Below are 21,723 nucleotides of genomic sequence, written 5' to 3'. Positions count from 1 at the left end.
GCCCAGGAAGGTCAAGGAAGCTTGGAGTGGCTAACATAACCACAGTCTTAGAGCAAGGCTTTTTAGTGTAATCTTGGAATTAACACCAGCAACTAACACGTGCTTGCAAACAGGTGCTTAAAAAAGGTTGGTTGAATAACATTTTCTTTTCTGCCAACGTTTACTTGAACACATAGGTGGAAGTCAGACAGAAGTAGTTAACTCTCTCAATGCCGGGAATAGGATGGATATATACAAATCACATCAAGGCAAGGTGTTTCTCTAAAACATGTTCAAATTACGGGTCCCTAGCTAAAGTATATATATTTTAAGGACAACTACAATCAGTTTTGAAATTAGAACCATGGTAAATGTTAATCAGAATGACAGATGAATTAAGAACTCCAGTACCAATGCATACCACAACATCACAGTTCAGTCAAGCAAAAACATTTCTCAGTACTGCAATTCTAGATGGGTAATGATTCCAGAGCAAATTATAAAGTTTGAAGAAGGAAGATTTTATTTAATGACTTCCTTGATGCTAAGAACTGGGATAAATCCAAAGTATGAAGGTGAAGAAGGATATGCTTTAGGCACAAGTAAAATTTTAAATCTCAAGTCAAGAGAATCATTCCAGATAGTACTGTGTAACCACACTGATCTTTAAGATGGGAGGATAATAAGCAGGGGAAGAAATAATTTGGTAGGACTCAAAAAAATGTATGTCTGGAGAATGAGTTTAAAATACCAGTCATATCTGAGTTAAAGATATCCCAGAGAATAATTTATATCATTACGATTATAATTTTAAAAACTACCATATAAAGAAACAAAATACTTATTCTAGATTTTAAGAAGAGACAGGTTTTTAAGAAATTAAGATGATTGTGTCTTTTTTTAAAAAAATTACGTCAATCAGTGCCTCCTCAGGCAAAAGTGAACTACCAGGTCTGCAAGCCCGCTCTCACAAGCTGTGTCTGCCAGGGCCTTCCTGTCTTCACCTGCGTGCCTGTCTCCATTTCCACCCCCCTTACTGAGTCAGTCTTCACACAGGCTCTAACAGTAGTCTCCAAACACAGGAGGGACTTCTTCCAGGGACTCCTTTGCCCTCAACAAAGCAGGCCTTAAATAAAGGTTCACACATATGACTGTCCCAGGAACTCTTTCGATTAACTGCAATTCCAGTCCCTGTGTTCACATGCTGTATCAAAAACAGATTTAACTTTGAATCTTTCCTTTTGTATTTATAAAAGGTCAGATTTCAAAAGGCTTAAGAAGGCTGAGTTTATGCTGAGCTGTAAGTGATCAAATAGAGTAGCGTGAGTAAGAGCTCAAATGGGTAAATGAGAGCTGAAACCACACCATCCTTAAAGAAGGGTCTCAACACAGTAAATTACAAATGCAAACACAGGCACAGTGCACAAACAACCGACTACTCATTCTGCTCAGTGTAAGGACAGTTCCCTACAGGCCCAATGGTAGGATATAACGAGTGAGTTTTGTAGTCATAAAATTGGGAACTGAGAGGACTCCTGGTTTATCTGGCTGTTCACCGCTGGTAGAAGACAGGAGGAACAGAAGAAGTGGCTGGGTAGCAACCTATTCCCACGAGTCCACAAGATCTGGATCCCAGATCCAAATCACTTACAATCAAAATTTACCACACCTCTCCTAGGCTTATCCTGTTATTCACTTCTGTGTTTTATTCAAGACCCAGACTGGGTTCTCTGCAAAGAAAACCCTGCACATCATGCTACATACTTGAACAAACAATTATATACGTATTAGATGAAACGGTTCCAGAACTCTGTTTTTTTCTTTTGGCCAAAGAAACAGGCTTTTAAAACTAGGCCTAGTTCAGAAACAGTAATAAAATTGATATGAATTAGCTCCATATAAAGTTGTTTTACTGGAACAGATAATTTATGTTCAGTCATTTTTGATCAGAACTTGCTAGAGTACCCTGGCTTTCCAATTAATTTTAACTAATTTCTAGTTAATCCAAGAAATTAATTCCAAACTATTTTCAACATTCATTTTTTTTCTTACATAGACTCTTCAAATGTAGACTCATGTTTGTTACTCAAAGGATTTTTGTTTTTAATGTGAAGACCACTTGAATGACTAAGTTTACTATCATGATATACTTTTGCAAGCAAGGAAAAAGGGGATATCTGTGTATTGGTTTGGCTGGTATTTCTGGTCAAAGTTTAAAAGACGTTATTTATAGAAATACTTATAATTGGCTGACAGAGAGCATTCCATTTTTCAAAAGTACACACAGCTAGAAAAGTAGGTAATTCAACTCAAAGTTTATGGAACTCTAAACCTGGGTAATTCAGATTAAAATGAACAGAAATGTTCTCTTACCTTTAGGTCTTTCCAACTGTCCAGGAGCTTGGTGGCCAAATCACTTATATCTACTGTTTTGTCTGGCGGTTCCTGACTTCTCTCACTCTCCACATCAGATACACCCTCCTCTTCATCTTGGGATGGTGTTTCCTCGGCAATAGGTTCGTCAAGTTTCGCGCCACTGCTCTCTTTGTGTTCTAGTTCAGCGTCAGCCTCCAGTTCGGACGTGGGGAGCTTGCTGGCCTCCGCAGCAACGTCGCTGTCAACTTTAGGCTCAGGCAGCTGTTGCACGAGTAGGTGCTGCGGCTGAGGCTCTTCCTCTTCTTCGATGGGGACATTCTCTAACTGGTCCAGGTCCTCTTTCCCATCCTTGCCTTCTAGCTCGCTGGTGGCATCAGAGATCGCACTGTCCATGCTATTTTCACTTATAATTTTAAGTCTGCGAAACATGAGTTTCTTGGGGGTGTCTGTGTCAGCTTCTGCGCTCAGCTTGGTGGAAGGATCAGGTGTGTTGAGCGGTGTGTGAGCACGTGATGTATTTTCACTAGAATACCCGTCTCCTTCACTCAGCTGAGGGATAGCAGTCTTGGTTTGAGACCAACGTTGAATAATAGGAAGTACTTTGCTTTCCTCCAACATATTTTTAGTAGGAATAGGTAAATGTTCCAGAGTCTTTATAATCTAATTAAACACAATACAAAAAAAATCACTTTGTACAGCTGACTTTTCATGAGACTCAGATCAACTCTGTAGAAACAGTGGTTTTTGCTGTCTTATTAAATCAAGATCTAGGTCTTATAATCACAGACAGATTTACATGTCATAATATTACTTTCTTCTAGTATGGAAGGAAAGGTGTTTTATTTTTTAATATTTTTCTGCTGCACCATAAGGCATATGAGATCTTAGTTCTCCAACCAGGGATGAAACCTGCACCCCCTACAGTGGAAGCACAAAGTCTTAAATACCGAACTGCCAGCAAAGTCCCGAAAAAGTGTTTTAGTAACACTGACCAGCAAAAATATAATGTGGAGCAGGTGACTGCTCACCTATTACTAGGACTAATTTGATTAATATTCTCCACCAGTAGTTCTCAAACCCAAATGGATTTTTAAAAAAAAATATCAACACTACTGGACCTCATCTTAAGTATGTTTTTCTAAAAAATTTCCCAAGTGACTGTGATAAATGCTTGGAAACTATGCAACAAAAAATATACATTTAAATGTCTTATATACACACAAAAACACAGATATTACTTAACTTCCTTAGTCTTTGACAAACAGCTGTATAGCAAAGAGATTCTCTCTTCATTCCAAGATAATCATCCATCCCCACTCTCTGAAATTCAAGAATTCTTTCCAAAGTGTTTCCCCACTGTAGTTTTATAGAAACCCCAAGGCTTCCCTAATTCCTATTTATTGCTGAATCTCTTGAGAGAAGGATGGAAGCAAGGCAATCACTCAATTCACCACTCTCATATTTATGCTTTTAAAAGCATATTATTAAATGACTTTGGGATATTAGAATTTATGATTAAAAAGAACTACATTTAAACCAAGTTAGAAAATATTGTGTGTAAAGGTATAAATATAACAAGTCTAATGATGCTATCAATGAACATTTATTTAGATCTTTAAAAACACTTGATTACTCCTCAAAATGTTCTTACTCTTGTCATCAAAATTCAGCTCTTTACTAATTTTTTAGAACCTCAGAATTCAACTTCCATATAGCTTCCTAACTTTTAAAAACTATGGTTTTAGCAACACACTGGGTCTTTCATGTAACAATGTTATTATATCTTGCTCTTGCAGTTCCCAACTATGCAGTACTAAACTTTAAAAGACACCATAGAGAAAACCACTGGGCAAACTTACTTCAAGGAAGGTGTGTGTAAAGTTACAGTTACAGAAATGACACTGAGATGATAAAATTTATGCAATTATTTAATATGGGTGATAATTACACAGCTAAATTCATTATCCACCTGGCTTCCCACGTGGTTCAGTGGTAAAGAATTCACCTGTAATGTAGGAGACACAGGTGGGTTCGATCCCAGGGTCGGGAAGATCCCTGGAGAAGGAAATTGCAACCCATTCCAAAGTTCTTGCCTGGGAAATCCTATGGACAAGAGGAGCCTGGAGGGCTACAGTTCATAGAGTCTCAAAGAGTTGGACATGACTTAGGAACTAAACAACAACAAATTCATTATCACTGATATTATCAGAATGCCCTCAACCTAAATAATAAATTTAGTAGTTTAAAGAAACAAGCAGGTTGAATGTGAACTGACCTCTTCCTGAAGCTTCTGGTTACTTTCCCGGCCATCACCTAGTTCTGCCATCCAGATCCACAGCAAAGACAGCCCGTGACGTTCCAGAAAGGACTTCAGACAAGACTGTGAGTGTGTGTTCTTCCATGGGGGATGGGAAGCAGGATGCAGGGTATTGGGGATTGGAGGAAGGAGACAAATAACACCAGAGACAGCATTAAAAAGGGCCCATAGAGAGGACTGAAAAGTTTGTTTATATTCAAAAAGAAATCTAGAAATTGTTTTGATTAATTCAATTAGAATTGTGCAATTAATAAATGCTTTAGAGTAAGATTATAATCTCTTTTGATACCTAAAATGTCAACCTGGACTTTACTAAAGTTCAATTCTGAGGGATTAAGAAAAAAACTACATTCACCATTTTTACTGGAAAAGCTAAAACTATAAAAAAATTTATGGACACAGATGTATAGAACAATCTTTTGGACTCTGTGGGAGAGGGAGAGGGTGGGATGATTTGGGACAATGGCACTGAAACATGTATAATATCATATAAGAAACTAATTGCCAGTCCATGTTCGATGCAGGATACAGGATGCTTGGGGCTGGTGCACTGGGATGACCCAGAGGGATGGTACGGGGAGGAAGGTGGGGAGGCAGGGGTTCAGGATGGGGAACACGTGTACACCCGTGGCAGATTTGTGTTGATGTATGGCAAAACCAATACAATATTGTAAAGTAATTAGCCTCCAATTTAAATAAATAAATTTAAATTAAAAAAAAAAAAAGAATAAACATATTCCTGTTAAAATTCCTTGCTTTGAGATCATGTGGTAAAAATGGCCTTGGCATGCTAATAATCAAGTGAGGAGGGAAGACCTCTATTAAGAACTATTACACACAAGGGCATGCTAATAATCAAGTGAGGAGGGAAGACCTCTATTAAGAACTATTACACACACACACAGAAAAAAAATCTCACCATGTTCTTTGACTAGAAAGAAAACAATATCTACTAATAGAGTAAGTGATGCTGAACTCAAGACATTTTTAAGAGTACAAGTTTTCAATGTCATATAGAACTTGCAAAACCATTCTAAAAATAAGAGTAACTCTTATTAGAATTATTCCTTTTCATCATTCTGGACTGTAGTTTAAATGTCCCACCTCAAATTCAGAAATAAATAAAGTAATATCAAAGTGTTCACCTGTATGAGCTTGAGACAGGTAAGTTTCTGTTCCAAAGTTTCAATTCTAACCATTAGCCGGGATAAGCTGAGCACTTGGTTTTTATCAGAGAGACCCTCGCCATTCTCCATCAAAGCTTCTAGCTCCCCATCCACCTGCGACAGCAAGGGAAAAAAATCTGGTTATAAGACAAGAACAACAACAAAACTCCAACTAACCTAATAATCAATTTGAAAAGATGCTCAATCTCACCAGTAATAAGGAAAACAAAATTAAGACCACAATAAGAAACCATGTTATACTTGTTGTAAGAAGTCTGATAATATTAAGTCTAGGCAAAGACGTGGATCAAAATGAACTTTAAATTAAAAAAATGAACTTTTATACACTAATAATGAAAACAAACTGGTATGATCAACTTGAAAAGCTTCATTCAGTCATCAAATACTTATCAAGCACTTATATGTCAAGTACAGTTTTAGGTGCTGAAGACACTGCAAGAAAGCAAAACAAAAAAATCTGCCTTTATGGGAGGAAAAAAAACTGTATCAGGTGAAAAGTAGGTCAGAAAAAAATAAAGCATTAGCTTGAAAAATGAAATATTTGTATCCTCTATGCCTAGCAGTTGCACACCTATGAATAAACCCAAGAGAAACTTCTGCACTTGTGCATCAGAGAATCAGAAGAATGTTCATTGAAAAGCCATTCAAAAGAGCAAAACACTGCCAACAACCCAAATGCCCATGGCCAGGCTGGATAAACTGGCATGTTCACATACTGGAATATACCACAATGAAAGGAATCAAGTGCAACCAAATGCAACACAATTTATCAATATTTATAAATTCTTATTCTTTAGTAATACTTTACTATTTTGGGATATGAACTATCTTCAATGGGCCCAGGCACCACTTTTAATACATTCTGATAAAATATAATATACATATAGAAAAGTACTAGGTTGGTGCAAACATAATTGTGGTTTTGGATCATGAATTTTAAATCATTATAACTAGGCTCAAATTCATCTTAAGTAATGAAAATAGGAACCATTACAATCAACACATCTTTGCCAACGAGAAATAAGTTTGTTTATTCCTAGAGCATAAACGTCCATGCTTAAGGATTTGACAAACTCTTGGAAAGCATTTTCTGCCTTATGCAGGTTGTAGAACCATCTTCCCTGCAAAAAGTTGCCAAGATGCTTGAATGAGTGGTAGCTGGTTGACAAGAGGTCAGGTGGATATGGCAGATACGGCAAAATTCCATAGCCCAGTTCATTCAACTTTTGAAGTGTTGGTTGTGCAACATGCAGTTGGGCACTGTCATGGAGAAGAACTGAGTCCTTTCTGTTGACCAATGCTGGCTGCAGGTGTTGCAGTTTTCAGGGCAACTCACTGATTTGCTGAGCATACTTCTCAGATACAATAGTTTTGCTGGGATTCAGAAAGCTGTAGTGGATCAGATCAGCAGCAGACCACCAAACAGTGACCACGATCTTTTTTTGGTACAAGTTTTGGCTTTGGGAAGTGCTTTGGAGCGTCTTCTCAGTTCAACTGCTGAGTTGGTAACTGCTGGTTGCCGTAGAAAATTCACTCTTTGTTGTGTGTCACAATCCGACAGAGAAATAGTTCGTTGTTGCATACAATAAGGGAAGATGACATTTCAAAATGACAATTTTGTTGATCTAGGGTCAGCTCACGAGGCATCCACTTATTGCGCTTTTTCACCTTTCCAATTTGCTTCAAATGCCATACGGTTATAGAATGGTCAACACTGAGTTCTTCAGCAACTTCTCGAGTAGCTGTAAGAAAATCAGCTTTGATGATTACTCTCAACTCATCATTGTCAACTTCCAATGACTGATCACCATGCTGCTCGTCTTCAGGGCTCTCATCTCCTTTGCAAAACTTCTTGAACCACTACTGCACTGTTCATTAGCAGTTCCTGGGCCAAATGCGTTGCTGATATTGCAAGTTGTCTCTGCTGCTTTATGACCGATTTTGAACTTGGATAAAAAAAAACAATTGCTTGAATCTGCTCTGTGTCTAAAATAATTTCCATAGTCTAAAATAAAGAGCAAGCAATAAGTCATCAGCCAAAAAAAAAAAAAAAAAAGTGAGAAACGCTCATTAAAATGATGTATAATATAACCACACTTACTTAAGAATGTATACCAATATCAAACAGCAAAGGTCAACAGCAAAACCGCAATTACTTTTGCACCAACCTAAGATATAAACAATTAGCAACTAAATAGGTAAACAAGCAGTGGAGCAACATCCATAGCAACCAACACTCAGGTAAAAGGGTTGGGTGGGGTGATGGGGAGAACACCACCAGTGTTCGTGAAGGGCTGTGCATGCCACTTCCTTGTTATAATACCTTCTCTTCTCCACTCTAGAGATAATGTCTCCTAACTTTTTAGGAAATAGTACACTGATTGTTAAAATAGGTTTACTTCATATATATAAATCACTAAATATTATAATTTTGTCTATTTTTAACTTTTTGGAAATGAAATCACACTGGACAAAATTTTTGTGCCATGATTCTTTTGCAGTCAACTTTACAGTTTAAGAGTCAATGCTGTTGCATGTAGCCATATTATTTTCATGACTAGTTTTTTTCATCACACGATTACATTTTAATGTAGTCATACTAATGTTAATGAGAATTTGAGTTGTTTCACTTTTTCTAATATAAGCAGTGCTGCTGTGGCTCCTGATGTGCATTTTAAACAAATCTCTCTCTGGTTATAGACCTAGGAGTGCAACTGCTGGCTCATACAGTATACGTACATTTACCTTTAGTAATAACACCAAACTGTTTTCAAAACGGACTAAAGCCATTTACACCTCCAACACTAGTTTATGAGATCTCAAACACCTGAGAGTAGTTTTAATTTGTACTCCTCTGATTAATGAGATTGAACATCTTTTCATATGTTTACTGGCTATCTGGAATACTGAAGTGTCTGTGGAAATTGTTTATTTTTCCTTTGGGGCTATTTTTTATTATTATTGATTAGATGGAGTTCTCTATATATTCTGGACACTACGATTTGATTGTTAGCTGCTGAAAACAACTATTTCCTCTATTACATGGCTATTACATGGCTTTTTATGCTCTTTATTGTGTAAATTCGGAGAAGGCGATGGCACCCCACTCCAGTACTCTTGCCTGGAAAATCCCATGGATGGAGGAGCCTGGTGGGTTGCAGTCCATGGGGTCGCTAAGAGTCGGACACGACCAAGTGACTTCACTTTCACTTTTCACTTTCACGCATTGCAGGAGGAAATGGCAACCCACTCCAGTGTTCTTGCCTGGAGAATCCCAGGGATGGGGGAGCCTAGTGGGCTGCTGTCTATGGGGTCGCACAGAGTTGGGCATGAATGAAGTGACTTAGCAGCAGCAGCAGTTTATGACACACCGAAAGAAGGCAATCATCTGTTCTGGAAGAGCTTACAGTTTTGTTAAGCAGATAAACTATATGTATATAGCTGCAATCCTAAGAGCAAGGAATAAGAACTGTTCACCAATCAAGGGCTAATATGGGGTGGACAGGTACAGACTACAGTGCCATTAGCATATCCCTGTTAACAGTTAAAATGCACAAAACTATGTTTGAGACTGCTCCTCTCTTTCCCTCTCTTTGGCATCCCCTATCCAACAGACTTCCAAAAACTAACACTTGGGAATTTCTTTCTCTTTCTCTTTTTCTGGGGTGGGGAGGGGCGGGGAGGGGTGACAGCTGTACCACGTGGTTTGCAGGATCTTAGTTCCCCAGGGAACTAAGGGATGGAACCCAGGGCTACGACAGTGAAAACACTGAGTCCTAACCACTGGAATGCCAGGGAATACCCTAACATGTGGAAATTTCAAGAGGTGCTATTTTTGTGATTCTATTCAACTATATCTGACCAGAATTCAGAATCGAACAGGGCATTCTGCCAGAATTTCAGACAAACCAACCAAGAGTGAAGCTCTTCATGAGAGTCAAGGACAGATGAACTTTTTGGGATTCAGATTCATTCTGGGTCATTCCTCTATCAGGGTGAAGTTTCATCCAAAACATTTCTGTTCGAGAATAGCTTCAAATTCACATCAGGAGCAACCCATGACTTCAACCCACCAAATGACTAGATTCACGTTACATCTACTTTAGTCTACACTAATACAAAACACTGATATGCACACACTACTGTAAGAATAAAAACAAGCAAAAACCAGGAGTATCTACATCTTGGTCCCTTGGAGTTGTTCCCGAATCTTATCAGGAAGGCAGAAAGTCATCTGCTATCATTATGATGCCAGCATAATACCACCCAAGAAACCATCACATTATAAGAACATTCCCCACCAACAAGACAGTTTTTAATGCAAGTTTTGGAAACACAAAACAGCCAAATGAAAGCCTTTATGTAGATTTTAGCTTAGGTTGGAAAAGACCCTGATGCTGGGAGCGATTGGGGGCAGGAGGAGAAGGGGACGACAGAGGATGAGATGGCTGGATGGCATTACCGACTCGATGGATATGAGTTTGGGTAAAGTCCGGGAGTTGGTGATGGATGGGGAAGCCTGGCATGCTGCGATTCATGGGGTCACAAAGAGTCGGACACGACTGAGCGACTGAACTGAAGCATGTTTAATGAGTTTTGTGGTTGTTCTGGTAAACTACCAATTCTATGAAATAAGCCTTAATAATAAAAGTAATTCTGAAGTTTCTAGTGCACTGGGACGACCCAGAGGGATGGTATGGGGAGGGAGGAGGGAGGAGGGTTCAGGATGGGGAACACATGTATACCTGTGGTGGATTCATTTTGATATTTGGCAAAACTAATACAATTATGTAAAGTTTAAAAATAAAATAAAATTAAAAAAAAAAAAAAAAAAAAAAAAAAAAGAAAAATTTCCTGTTAACAGTAAAGTCCAGAAGCTAAAAGGCTGTAACCCAGTGACCCCACTTTCATGGATACACTTTAAAGAAACATATACAGAAGAGACATGTGCAAAGCCTTTAATGGTGACATGAGGAGTAAAAATTGAAAACATAAGTGTTCATGAGTACAAATATATGTAAATGAACAGTTACATGATGAAAAACTTTACAACAGTTAAATGTGTATGTATATACCTCAACATAGATCAAATTTTAAAATAAGAGTAAAAACAAATTGCAGAAATACATATATATCATTTCTAAAACTACACAAAGGAACTCAGTATGGTTAAGAGCAAAGAAAAGAACTAGGTAAGCTCTTTTCTATTGCCTACGGAATGACCATGTAACCTCTTTGAGCCTTAGTGTTCTCATCTGTAGAGGGAAAATCTTTGTTCCTAACTTAAAAGAGCTTTTTGTGAGAAGCAAATGAGTTAATGTGTCAGGTGATTAGAAAAGTGCGTGACAACAATTATAACACGTATGCTCTCTAAAACAGAGCTGAATGATAATACTCTAAAGAGCAGTTGTTCATCCTGGGTGGTACAAGCAAAACTGTTTCTTATAAACTTTCCTTTTTCACATTTTTTAAATGACCCTTTTTTGGGGAATTTTTAAACGGCCCTTTTCAATGCTTCCTGCTATCTAAATCTTCTTATAGAATTCAGATTCTCAATTCATTCTCTACAATTAATTTGGGTTTACTGAAATCACCTTTTAACTATTATCCCTTCCGTGTCTTATGTCTGTTGTCTGCTCATCTAAATAGTAAGATGGCTGTCATCTATGATTCTTAGTAGTATGGGTTTCTGAAAAGCCTAGAAATGAGCTAGCTGCAAGAATCACAGATAGATTTGTTGGCTGACACTTGAGGCTCCCTGGCTCCTTCACCCAGCCCTCCCTGAAGATTTGCAGGTCTAGGGTTAGGTCCCAAAATGTGCATCTTTAGGACGGACCCTGCAGGTGGTTCTGAGGTGAAGAAACACTGCTCTCACAAAGGGATCCTCAGACAGGGGAGGTTTGAAAAACAACACAAAATTCTTGTCCCAGTTAAGAGTCCCTTCAGTACCAAGATACCACTTACCTCCAGTAGTTGTCTCAGGTGTGAACTGAGGTAGAAAAAAGGCTATTAACCACTGGTATAATGGATTAAATAAAAAGACCATCTGAGACTATCCCTTTCTCACTCCTGAGTCACCTGTTACTTCTCAAAACTCACCTTATGCTCCCAAAGAGGATTAGAGATTTTAAGAACACTTGCAAACAAATGAAAACACTAGTATTAAAAGATTAGGAATGTAGATCAGACTTATGTGAGCAGATTAACATGACAGATTAACAAGTTACTTATACGTAAAATTACAAATTTTACAGGCTTTTAAAAACTATTAGCCCATGTGTTTTCAAGATGAATTCAACAGTTCTTAGTATTCAAGTGTAATCTCTATGAACTAAAAATAGCAATTGTACTTTTCCAAAATTATCTCATCTACTAATCCTGACTTTCTCTGGTTGTAGTTTAACTTTTCAAAGTTCAATCAGTAAAGTTACCTTCCTTCTCGAAATGTGTATGGTGAAAGCTGAAAGAAGAATGGAACTTACTGAATCCTTCTTACGAGATCGTTCTTTCTTCATTTTCCCTCCTGCTGCTCTGATGCTGACTCTGTTCTCTCCTCCCAGGTAACCCCGGCAATTAGCTGACCCACAGAAACACTTCTGTGCTTCTTTCCTGTGCAAGGAACATAAGAAAGATGTCTGTTATGTGAAGGTAAACCATAAAAACTGTTGATAGTAGTATAGCAATTACATACAAGAGAGAAGTCAATCCAACCTAAAGAAAAAAACCAAACAATTATTTCAAGAGATACCAACAAATCTGATACTAGCTAATGGAAATGCCTGAAAATTGCTCTTAAAAAATTCATTTTTTCCCAATCTTCTTTTATTAGCTAGACAAAACTAGCCAAGAAGTTAATAAGTAATTTCTCCATTTATGAGAGTTCCTACTAATGTATGAAAATAAGAAATCATGTATCTGTTTGGGCTAAGAACAAAATAGCTTAAATAGATCAGTATCTATTACTTACACATGAATATTTAACTGGCACACAGAACAAGATGTATTCTTATGAATACATATATAGATAATAAAATGCATAATTAGTAAAGGACACTTAGGAAACACGTGGCTATTAAAAGTTATCATTACGTTAAGGATGAGACACTACTAATACATATAGTAATAAATAAATGTAACCATGGAGTCAAGGAGAAGTGGAAGAAAGAACAGGCCTAAGTTTACAGTCCTGTGTATAAATCACCTCTGCCAACTATTTACTTGGCAACCAGAGCTACCTAAGGAAAACGTGAAGGACTATTCCAAAAGCAAACTGATAGATTTTAGTATTTAACAGTAACAATCAGAGGCACAAAAATATTTGATAAATACAGCCAGGGATCACAAACAGATCTAATTTCTTGTTTCCCTTCTTTCAAAGGGGACAAGAGAAAAAAAAATGGAGCCCTATGTGGAACTCGGTCAATCTCAGCATATCTGACTATTGCCTAAATCGATTAGTTCATTAGGTGTTGCAAACGGTGATACCATCACTACCTCATTTATTAGCTAAAATATCTTTATAAAGAATTCCTCTCACAAACTGCTTGAATCTGAAATAGAATTCACTTAAGAAAGGAAGGATAAATACTTGACTTTTTTCCCTCTTTTATTTTTTAAATCAGTGGTTACTAGTAAGGGGAGATAAAGGGGAAGGGGCAAAAGATGGATAGGGGATTAAGAGGTACTAACGATTATGCATAAAATAAATAGGCTACAAGGGCTTCCCAGTGGCTCAGTGGTAAAGACTCCACCTGCCAATGCAGAAGATTCGGGTTCGGGAAGATCCCCTGGCTGAGGACATGGCAACCCACTCCAGTATTCTTGCCTGGAGAATCCCACGGACAGAGGAGCCTGGTGGGCTACAGTCCATAGGGTAGCAGAGAGTCAGACATGACTGAAGTGATTTAACACATGTTGTACACACGTAACTTCTGTACCACTGCACATCAACTATATTTCAATTTAAAAAACCATAAATTAGTTTTCAAAATCACGAATTGGTTCCTTTAAATTATGACTAATGCAGTTTTAAAGAATTATTAAACTCATGGGTTTTATAATACTGTGTTTCAAACCACTGGTAGTTATTCTTATTGATGCTTAAGTCTAAATAAAAACTCTCCCACTTTCAGTAAGTGAGATTCTATTCAAATTAGTCCTGAATCCTTTGGACATGACCCTCATAATCGTTTATAACTGGTTTTCTGGCATGAGGAGATAATCCAGAGTCAATACCTGTCACAAACTTGACACCTTTCTTTTAGTGGGGTTTTATAAGACCACAATATAAATGCAAGGGGTATTCAGTGCTATTGTATCAGTTTTTGGTAGACGGAACTAGGTAACAAAAATATTTTTTCAGAGAATGATATGATATAGATGAGACAAGATTAGCCATGAGCTGATAATTGACAGATGAATTATGGCTACACAGGGATTTATTATATTGTTTTCTTTATACACATCCACACCCTGTTGACATTTCTATAATAAAAAGTTTTAAAATTACATTAGAAACATAATTATATAAATGAGGTTCAGAGGAACATGTAGTTCCTGCACAATATCCCTTAATGGCCTGATGTGACATGTAAAAGGAAAACACTACAAGAGAACACTAGAGATAAGAGCTGAAAGTGCATATAACTTCTTAGTAATTCACATCTAAGTTTTAGACTCCTACATCTAAACAGTATTTCCCCGTCAGAAGCAGCAGAACAGAACAGAATCAATACTTACCCGTATCTTTGGAACTGATAGTCAAATGTTAACTCGGAGCCTGAAGGAACCAGTTTGGTAGTAAAAAACCCAACTCTCAGTTGTCCATTCACAGTCCACTAAGGTGTTGTTTTTAAAAGAAAATAAATTAATGACTGGTTAATCTTTTTTTTTTTTAAGATCATCATTATCTGCCTTAATTATGTATGTGTCTCTTTGGACAATAAATGCTTTTCCACACAGCAAATGGAGGAATTAAAAAAAAAAAGAAGTATCAATCTTACTTAATGAGCTACCAATACAGTATCATCTATAATTTATCTCTAATAAAATTAACTGCTATTTTAACTTGTTTAAAAATACATTTCCATACAGTAAGGATTCACTTGTACCAAAAACAGGCATATAGGGAATGTTTGGTATCAATGAGTACCAGACAAAGTTGTATTACTTTATACTACGTAAAAAGTAACTATTTTCTAAGATAAGATGGGGCGTGGAAACAGGAAAACAATAATGCCAAAGTTTAACTGCATGAAGCCGTGGTTATAATGCTGAGTGTACAGAAAGTAAAGCATCAGAAAAGAGCATAAAACTCGACAATTAAACTGGGGGTAAATATGCCAGAACTGGACCTTGTAATTCCAAAATATCTAAGATGTAAGTTGACTGGAGAGCTCCTGTCTAGACCATCTGAGCATGTTATGGATGAAAAACCCAGGCTTAAAGAGGTGAAGGGACACAGTAAAACTAGAGTCTCATGGCTAGACATGTGGCCACCAGCTGCAGTCAAAACTAGAACCAGAACTTAATTAAATAATTCCACACTGGGTTCTCCTATTCATTATATGTTTCGGCTCTTGGGAGAGCTACATCTATTAGTACAGAGATCAAAGAGCAAAAAATATCCAAGAGTCAAAAGCACTATTTCAATATGAGAGGAAATTATTGATGTATTTTTCTAGGGAGTGAATCCATAGCTTTCTTAACCTAAAACAGAACCACAATATTCTAACGTGGATATATGTGTGTGAATATATGTACATATGTATATATTCATATATACACACACATATATGTACATACATGCACACGTGCGCACGCACGCACGCACACACACACACACACACACACACACACGTGTGTGTGTTTCCTAAGCTGAAAACACAAATCAGAGGGTATGGAGATCATTAATTATCTCAAAATGTTTTATCAAATTCAGTACATGGATTTATCAAGCATGTCAACTATGTGCCAGGCACAGGGACCTAAAGATAACCAAGACCTAAAGTCTGGCCTTGTTGAGGGTGAGAAGAATACCTACATGCACACCACATATTATCTTTCTCATCTGCAGCCACTCAGTCCCTTACAAATATTAAAACCACCAAATCTGGCACCTGGATAAGACGGATATATAATTGATATAAAATCTGAATACTGCACATTGGACTTCATCAAAATTAAAATTTAGTTTCTCATTTTGGCACCTTAACAATATATAAAACTTATAGGCAAAGAGATGTGACAATTAAATGCAATTGGAGCTCCTGGATGGGATCCTAGACTAGAAAAATGACAGACGGCAAAATTTAAGCAAGGTCTTTAAAAGAGTTAATGGTTAATAGTATTTCCTGGATTGGGTAACTGTACTATGGTTACATTCAGTAGACAGTTGGGGAAGCTAATGTAGGATAGCATACAGGAACTCAGTCCTCACTATTTATTATTCTATAAATCTAAACTTATTTAAAAATAAATTTTAAGAACAGAGTAAGAAAAACTGATTAAAAATAATATCCATGGGTATCTTTGATATAGATCTAAAATTAATAGAACAGCAGTCGTGAACAAATATTTCAAACTCATATCTACCTCAACTTACTTTTTGAGTCTCACAGTTTGGTTCACAGCTGTGATTCATGAACCGGGAGCAATTTCCTTTCTGAGTGGCATCTATTATCTAGGGAAAAGGATAATTTAAGAGTTAAAAATGAGACCTTAAATATATGTGCATTTTGCAAAAGAAAAGCATCTGGCAAATTAAACACCCTTAATATCCTGTTCCTTTAGAGAACTCTCTCACATAACTTTACACATCACAGTGTCAAATATCCAGCTTCTTAATTCTCAAGAGATCTGCTATAAACATTTCACCTCTGGGTCAAATTATCTCCATATTGATCAATGTCTCATTTTCTTTTAGCTATTTCTTACATCCTATTATACTGCAAACTTACTTCACGTGTATAAAACTTCATTTTAAAATGTATGCATGAAATACCACAGTATGTAGCTCTCAAGTTTGGGTATGTATCTAAATCCACTGGAGAGCTTGTTAAAACTCTTGCTGGATCCACTCTAACAGTGAGAATCAGCAGATCCAAGGATAAGTTCCTACAACTTGCATTTCTAGACTGAACAGAGGCAGACATGAGAATCTAGCTAAATTTATTAAGCCAGTCATTAAACAAATTGTAAATGGTGCTCCTCACTAAAAAACAACTTTTTTGGAAAACAATTTTCATAAAAGCATATTTGTGTCAATATATAATGGGCTTATTGTCACTTATTGTTATGTCCAAGGCCAGGGGCGGCGGCCAGGAGGAGCAACCCCACGTCCAAGGGAGCAGGAGGGCCTAGAGGAGCTATTCCACGTTCAAGGTCAGGAGGGGAGACGGTGAGGGATACCCCTCATCCAAGGTAAGGAGCAGCGGCTGTGCTTTGCTGGAGAAGCCATGAACAGATACCCCACGTCCAAGGTAAGAGAAACCCAAGTAAGACGGTAGGTATTGCAAGAGGGCATCAGAGAGCAGACACACTGAAACCATACTCACAGAAAACTAGTCAATCTAATCACACTAGGACCACAGCCTTGTCTAACTCAATGAAACTAAGCCATGCCCATGGGGCCACCCAAGAAGGGTGGGTCATGGTGGAAAGGTCTGACAGAATGTGGTCCGCTGGAGAAGGGAATGGCAAACCACTTCAGTATTCTTGCCTTGAGAACCCCGTGAACAGTATGAAAAGGCAAAATGATAGGATACTGAAAGAGGAACTCCCCAGGTCGGTAGGTGCCCAATATGCTACTGGAGATCAGTGGAGAAATAACTCCAGAAAGAGAGAAGGGATGGAGCCAAAGCAAAAACAATACCCAGGTGTGGATGTGACTGGTGATACAAGCAAGGTCCGATGCTATAAAGAGCAATATTGCATAGGAACCTGGAATGTCAGGTCCGTGAATCAGGGCAAATTGGAAGTGGTCAAACAGGAGATGGCAAGAGTGAACGTCTACATTTTAACAATCAGCGAACTAAAATGGACTGGAATGGGTGAATTTAACTCAGATGACCATTATATCTACTACTGCCAGCAGGAATCCCTTAGAAGAAATGGAGTAGCCATCATGGTCAACAAGAGTCCGAAATGCAGTACCTGGATGCAATCTCAAAACGACAGAATGATCTCTGTTCGTTTCCAAGGCAAACCACTCAATATCATGGTAATTTTGCCCCAGATATCACAGTATCACAGTTTTTGCCCCAACCAGTAACACTGAAGAAGCTGAAGTTGAATGGTTCTATGAAGACCTACAAGACCTTTTAGAACTAACACCCAAAAAAGATGTCCTTTTCATTATAGGGGACTGGAATGCACCAGTAGGAAGTCAAGAAACACCTGTAGTAACAGGCAAATTTGGCCTTGGAATACGGAATGAAGCAGGGCAAAGACTAATAGAGTTTTGCCAAGAGAACACACTGGTCATAACAAACACCCTCTTTCAACAACACAAGAGCAGACTCTACACAAGGACATCACTAGATGGTCAACACCGAAATCAGACTGATTATATTCTTTGCAGCCAAAGATGGAGAAGCTCTATACAGTCAACAAAAACAAGACCAAGAGCTGACTGTGGCTCAGATCATGAACTCCTTATTGCCAAATTCAGACTTAAATTGAAGAAAGGGAAAACCACTAGACCATTCAGGTATGACCTAAATCAAATCCCTTATGATTATATAGTGGATGGGAGAAATAGATTTAAGGGACTAGATCTGATAGATAGAGTGCCTCATGAACTATGGACGGAGGTTAGTGACATTGTACAGGAGACAGGGATCAAGACCATCCCCATGGAAAAGAAATGCAAAAAAGCAAAATGGTTGTCTGGGGAGGCCTTACAAATAGCTGTGAAAAGAAGAGAAGCGAAAAGCAAAGGAGAAAAGGAAAGATACAAGCATCTGAATGCAGAGTTCTGAAGAATAGCAAGGAGAGATAAGAAAGCCTTCCTCAGCGATCAATGCAAAGAAATAGGGGAAAACAACAGAATGGGAAAGACTAGAGATCTCTTCAAGACAATTAGAGATATCAAGGGAACATATTCATGCAAAGATGGGCTCGATAAAGGACAGAAATGGTATGGACCTAACAGAAGCAGACGATATTAAGAAGAGATGGCAAGAATACACAGAAGAACTGTACAAAAAAGATCTTCAAGACCAAGATAATGATGATGGTGTGATCATTCACCTAGAGCCAGACATTCTGGAATGGGAAGTCAAGTGGGCCTTAGAAAGCATCACTACGAACAAAGCTAGTGGAGGTGATGGAATTCCAGTTGAGCTATTTCAAATCCTGAAAGATGATGCTGTGAAAGTGCTGCACTCAATATGCCAGCAAATTTGGAAAACTCAGCAGTGGCCACAGGACTGGAAAAGGTCAGTGTTCATTCCAATCCCAAAGAAAGGCAATGCCAAAGAATGCTCAAACTACTGCACAATTGCACTCATCTCACATGCTAGTAAAGTAATGCTCAAAATTCTCCCAGCCAGGCTTCAGCAATACATGAACCATGAACTTCCAGATGTTCAAGCTGGTTTTAGAAAAGGCAGAGGAACCAGAGATCAAATTGCCAACATCTGCTGGATCATGGAAAAAAGCAAGAGAGTTCCAGAAAAACATCTATTTGTGCTTTATTGACTATGCCAAAGCCTTTGACTGTGTGGATCACAATAAACTGTGGAAAATTCGGAAAGAGATGCGAATACCAGACCACCTGATCTGCCTCTTGAGAAATTTGTATGCAGGTCAGGAAGCAAGTTAGAACTGGACATGGAACAACAGACTGGTTCCAAATAGGAAAAGGAGTACGTCAAGGCTGTATATTGTCACCCTGCTTATTTAACTTATATGCAGAGTACATCATGAGAAACGCTGGGCTGGAAGAAACACAAGCTGGAATCAAGATTGCCGGGAGAAATATCAATAACTTCAGATACGCAGATGACACCACCCTTATGGCAGAAAGTGAAGAGGAACTAAAAAGCCTCTTGATGAGAGTGAAAGAGGCACTGCAGATGGTGATTTTGGAAAAGCAGAGACATTACTTTGCCATCAAAGGTCTGTCTAGTCAAGGCTATGGTTTTTCCAGTGGTCATGTATGGATGTGAGAGTTGGACTGTGAAGAAAGCTGAGCGCTGAAGAATTGATGCTTTTGAACTGTGGTGTTGGAGAAGACTCTTGAGAGTCCCTTGGACTGCAAGGAGATCCAACCAGTCCATTCTGAAGCAGATCTGCCCTGGGATTTCTTTGGAAGGAATGATGCTGAAGCTGAAACTCCAGTACTTTGGCCACCTCAGGCGAAGAGTTGACTCATTGGAAAAGACTCTGATGCTGGGAGGGATTGGGGGCAGGAGGAGAAGGGGACGACAGAGGATGAGATGGCTGGATGGCATCACTGACTCGATGGACGTGAATCTGAGTGAACTCTGGGAGTTTTTGATGGACAGGGAGGCCTGGCGTGCTGAGATTCATGGGGTCACAAAGAGTCAGACACGACTGAGCGACTGAACTATTGTCACTTTTAAATGGTTTAATAAAAATATATTTTCAACTTCTCAGCTTTTAATATATTGATAAATATAATCCACATAAACAAAAGCTCTTTAGGAGACATCAGTGATTTTTAAGAATTGTAGTGTGAAACATGCATGTTTACATTTACATATACATGTAAATACTTCTCCCTCATCCTTTTTTAAAGCAAATAGAAAAAAACTATACACATTATTCAGCTCCTTATTTTTGCCACTTATATTTGTGGCAATATTATATTGATATTATAGTCCATATCAATGATCCCTTTCAAACTCAACAATTTCCAGATCTGCTTCAAAACAAACATATTCATGCCACTTACCTCATCATTCTTCAGGGCCATGAAATAGTAGTGGATGTTTTTGTTTCGTGCATACTCCTTTACCCGGGCTTTAAACTCTTTATGATCAAGTACCTCTCCACAATATTCCAGGACAAAGGTGTTCCTGGCCAAAAAAAGAAAAAGAAGTCTGTTAGTTTTCTCTAACATTTATCAATAGTCATGATTAAGCTCCCTTCTTGGCTTCTTTCAGTTAGCTTCTACCCTTGATTGTTCTTTAGTAGTTACTCATCTGTTTCTTCTCTATTGAAGGTATTAATTCTCAGTCTCTTCTCTCTCCCTTTATAAAAGCTCATTCTCACCAATGATTTCAAGTATTACCTCCATGTAAACAAATACTTCTCTATGCCTTACTCCCAAGTTCTGACAAGAAATGACCTACCTGGAAGTTTTCTCTAATCCTTGCAAAATACATATGCCCTGGGAATTCCCTGGGCCAGTGTGTAGGACTTGGTCTTTCACTGCTATAGCCTGGGGTTCATTCCCTAGTCAGGGAACTAAGACCCCCCAAGACACAAAGCAAAAAAATAAACGAACATGCCCTAACATTAACCACTGGCATTCCCTGGTGGCTCAGTGGTAAAGAATCCACCTGCTAATGCAGGAGCCATGGATTCCATCCCTGGTCCAGGAAGATCCCCTGGAGTAGGAAATGGCAACACATTCCAGTATTCTTGCCTGGGAAATCCCATGACAAAGAAGCCTGGTGGGCTACAGTCCATGGGGTCACAAAGAGTCAGACATGACTAAGCGACTGAACCACAACAAATACCCAAGAGACTTTTTAAATGTAAAAATGCAAATCATTTGTATTTGTTATGATATACTGACAAAATCAGTATATTTCTTTTTTTCGGGGAGGGGGGCCATGCTAAAAAAATGCTATGCTTAAAAAAAAAAAATGCTATGCTTAAAACTTTCTTTAA

General features: G+C 38.2%; 1 protein-coding gene across 3 annotated transcripts in view; it reads right to left on the bottom strand.

The window, feature by feature from the left end:
- The window catches only part of SETD2 (SET domain containing 2, histone lysine methyltransferase), an 82,999-nt gene that overhangs the window by 25,186 nt on the left and 36,090 nt on the right, over window positions 1-21,723 (bottom strand). For all 3 annotated transcript variants that reach the window (XR_009732550.1, XR_009732551.1, XM_061396975.1), the window contains exons 6-12: window positions 20,780-20,903; window positions 16,463-16,540; window positions 14,599-14,696; window positions 12,342-12,468; window positions 5,818-5,952; window positions 4,631-4,750; window positions 2,353-3,015 (exon numbers count right to left, since the gene is read on the bottom strand). Coding sequence is in view for 1 of the 3 variants with exons in the window: in XM_061396975.1 (XP_061252959.1) it covers window positions 2,353-3,015; window positions 4,631-4,750; window positions 5,818-5,952; window positions 12,342-12,468; window positions 14,599-14,696; window positions 16,463-16,540; window positions 20,780-20,903 (1,345 nt within the window). In the remaining 2 variants the exon portion in view is untranslated. The remainder of the gene's footprint in view (window positions 1-2,352; window positions 3,016-4,630; window positions 4,751-5,817; window positions 5,953-12,341; window positions 12,469-14,598; window positions 14,697-16,462; window positions 16,541-20,779; window positions 20,904-21,723) is intronic.

Source organism: Bos javanicus, chromosome 22, assembly GCF_032452875.1.
Source record: "Bos javanicus breed banteng chromosome 22, ARS-OSU_banteng_1.0, whole genome shotgun sequence".
Classification (NCBI taxonomy): Eukaryota; Metazoa; Chordata; class Mammalia; order Artiodactyla; family Bovidae; genus Bos; species Bos javanicus.
Note: the sequence above shows the minus strand (reverse complement) of the source record. Positions and strands in the feature narration are given on the sequence as shown.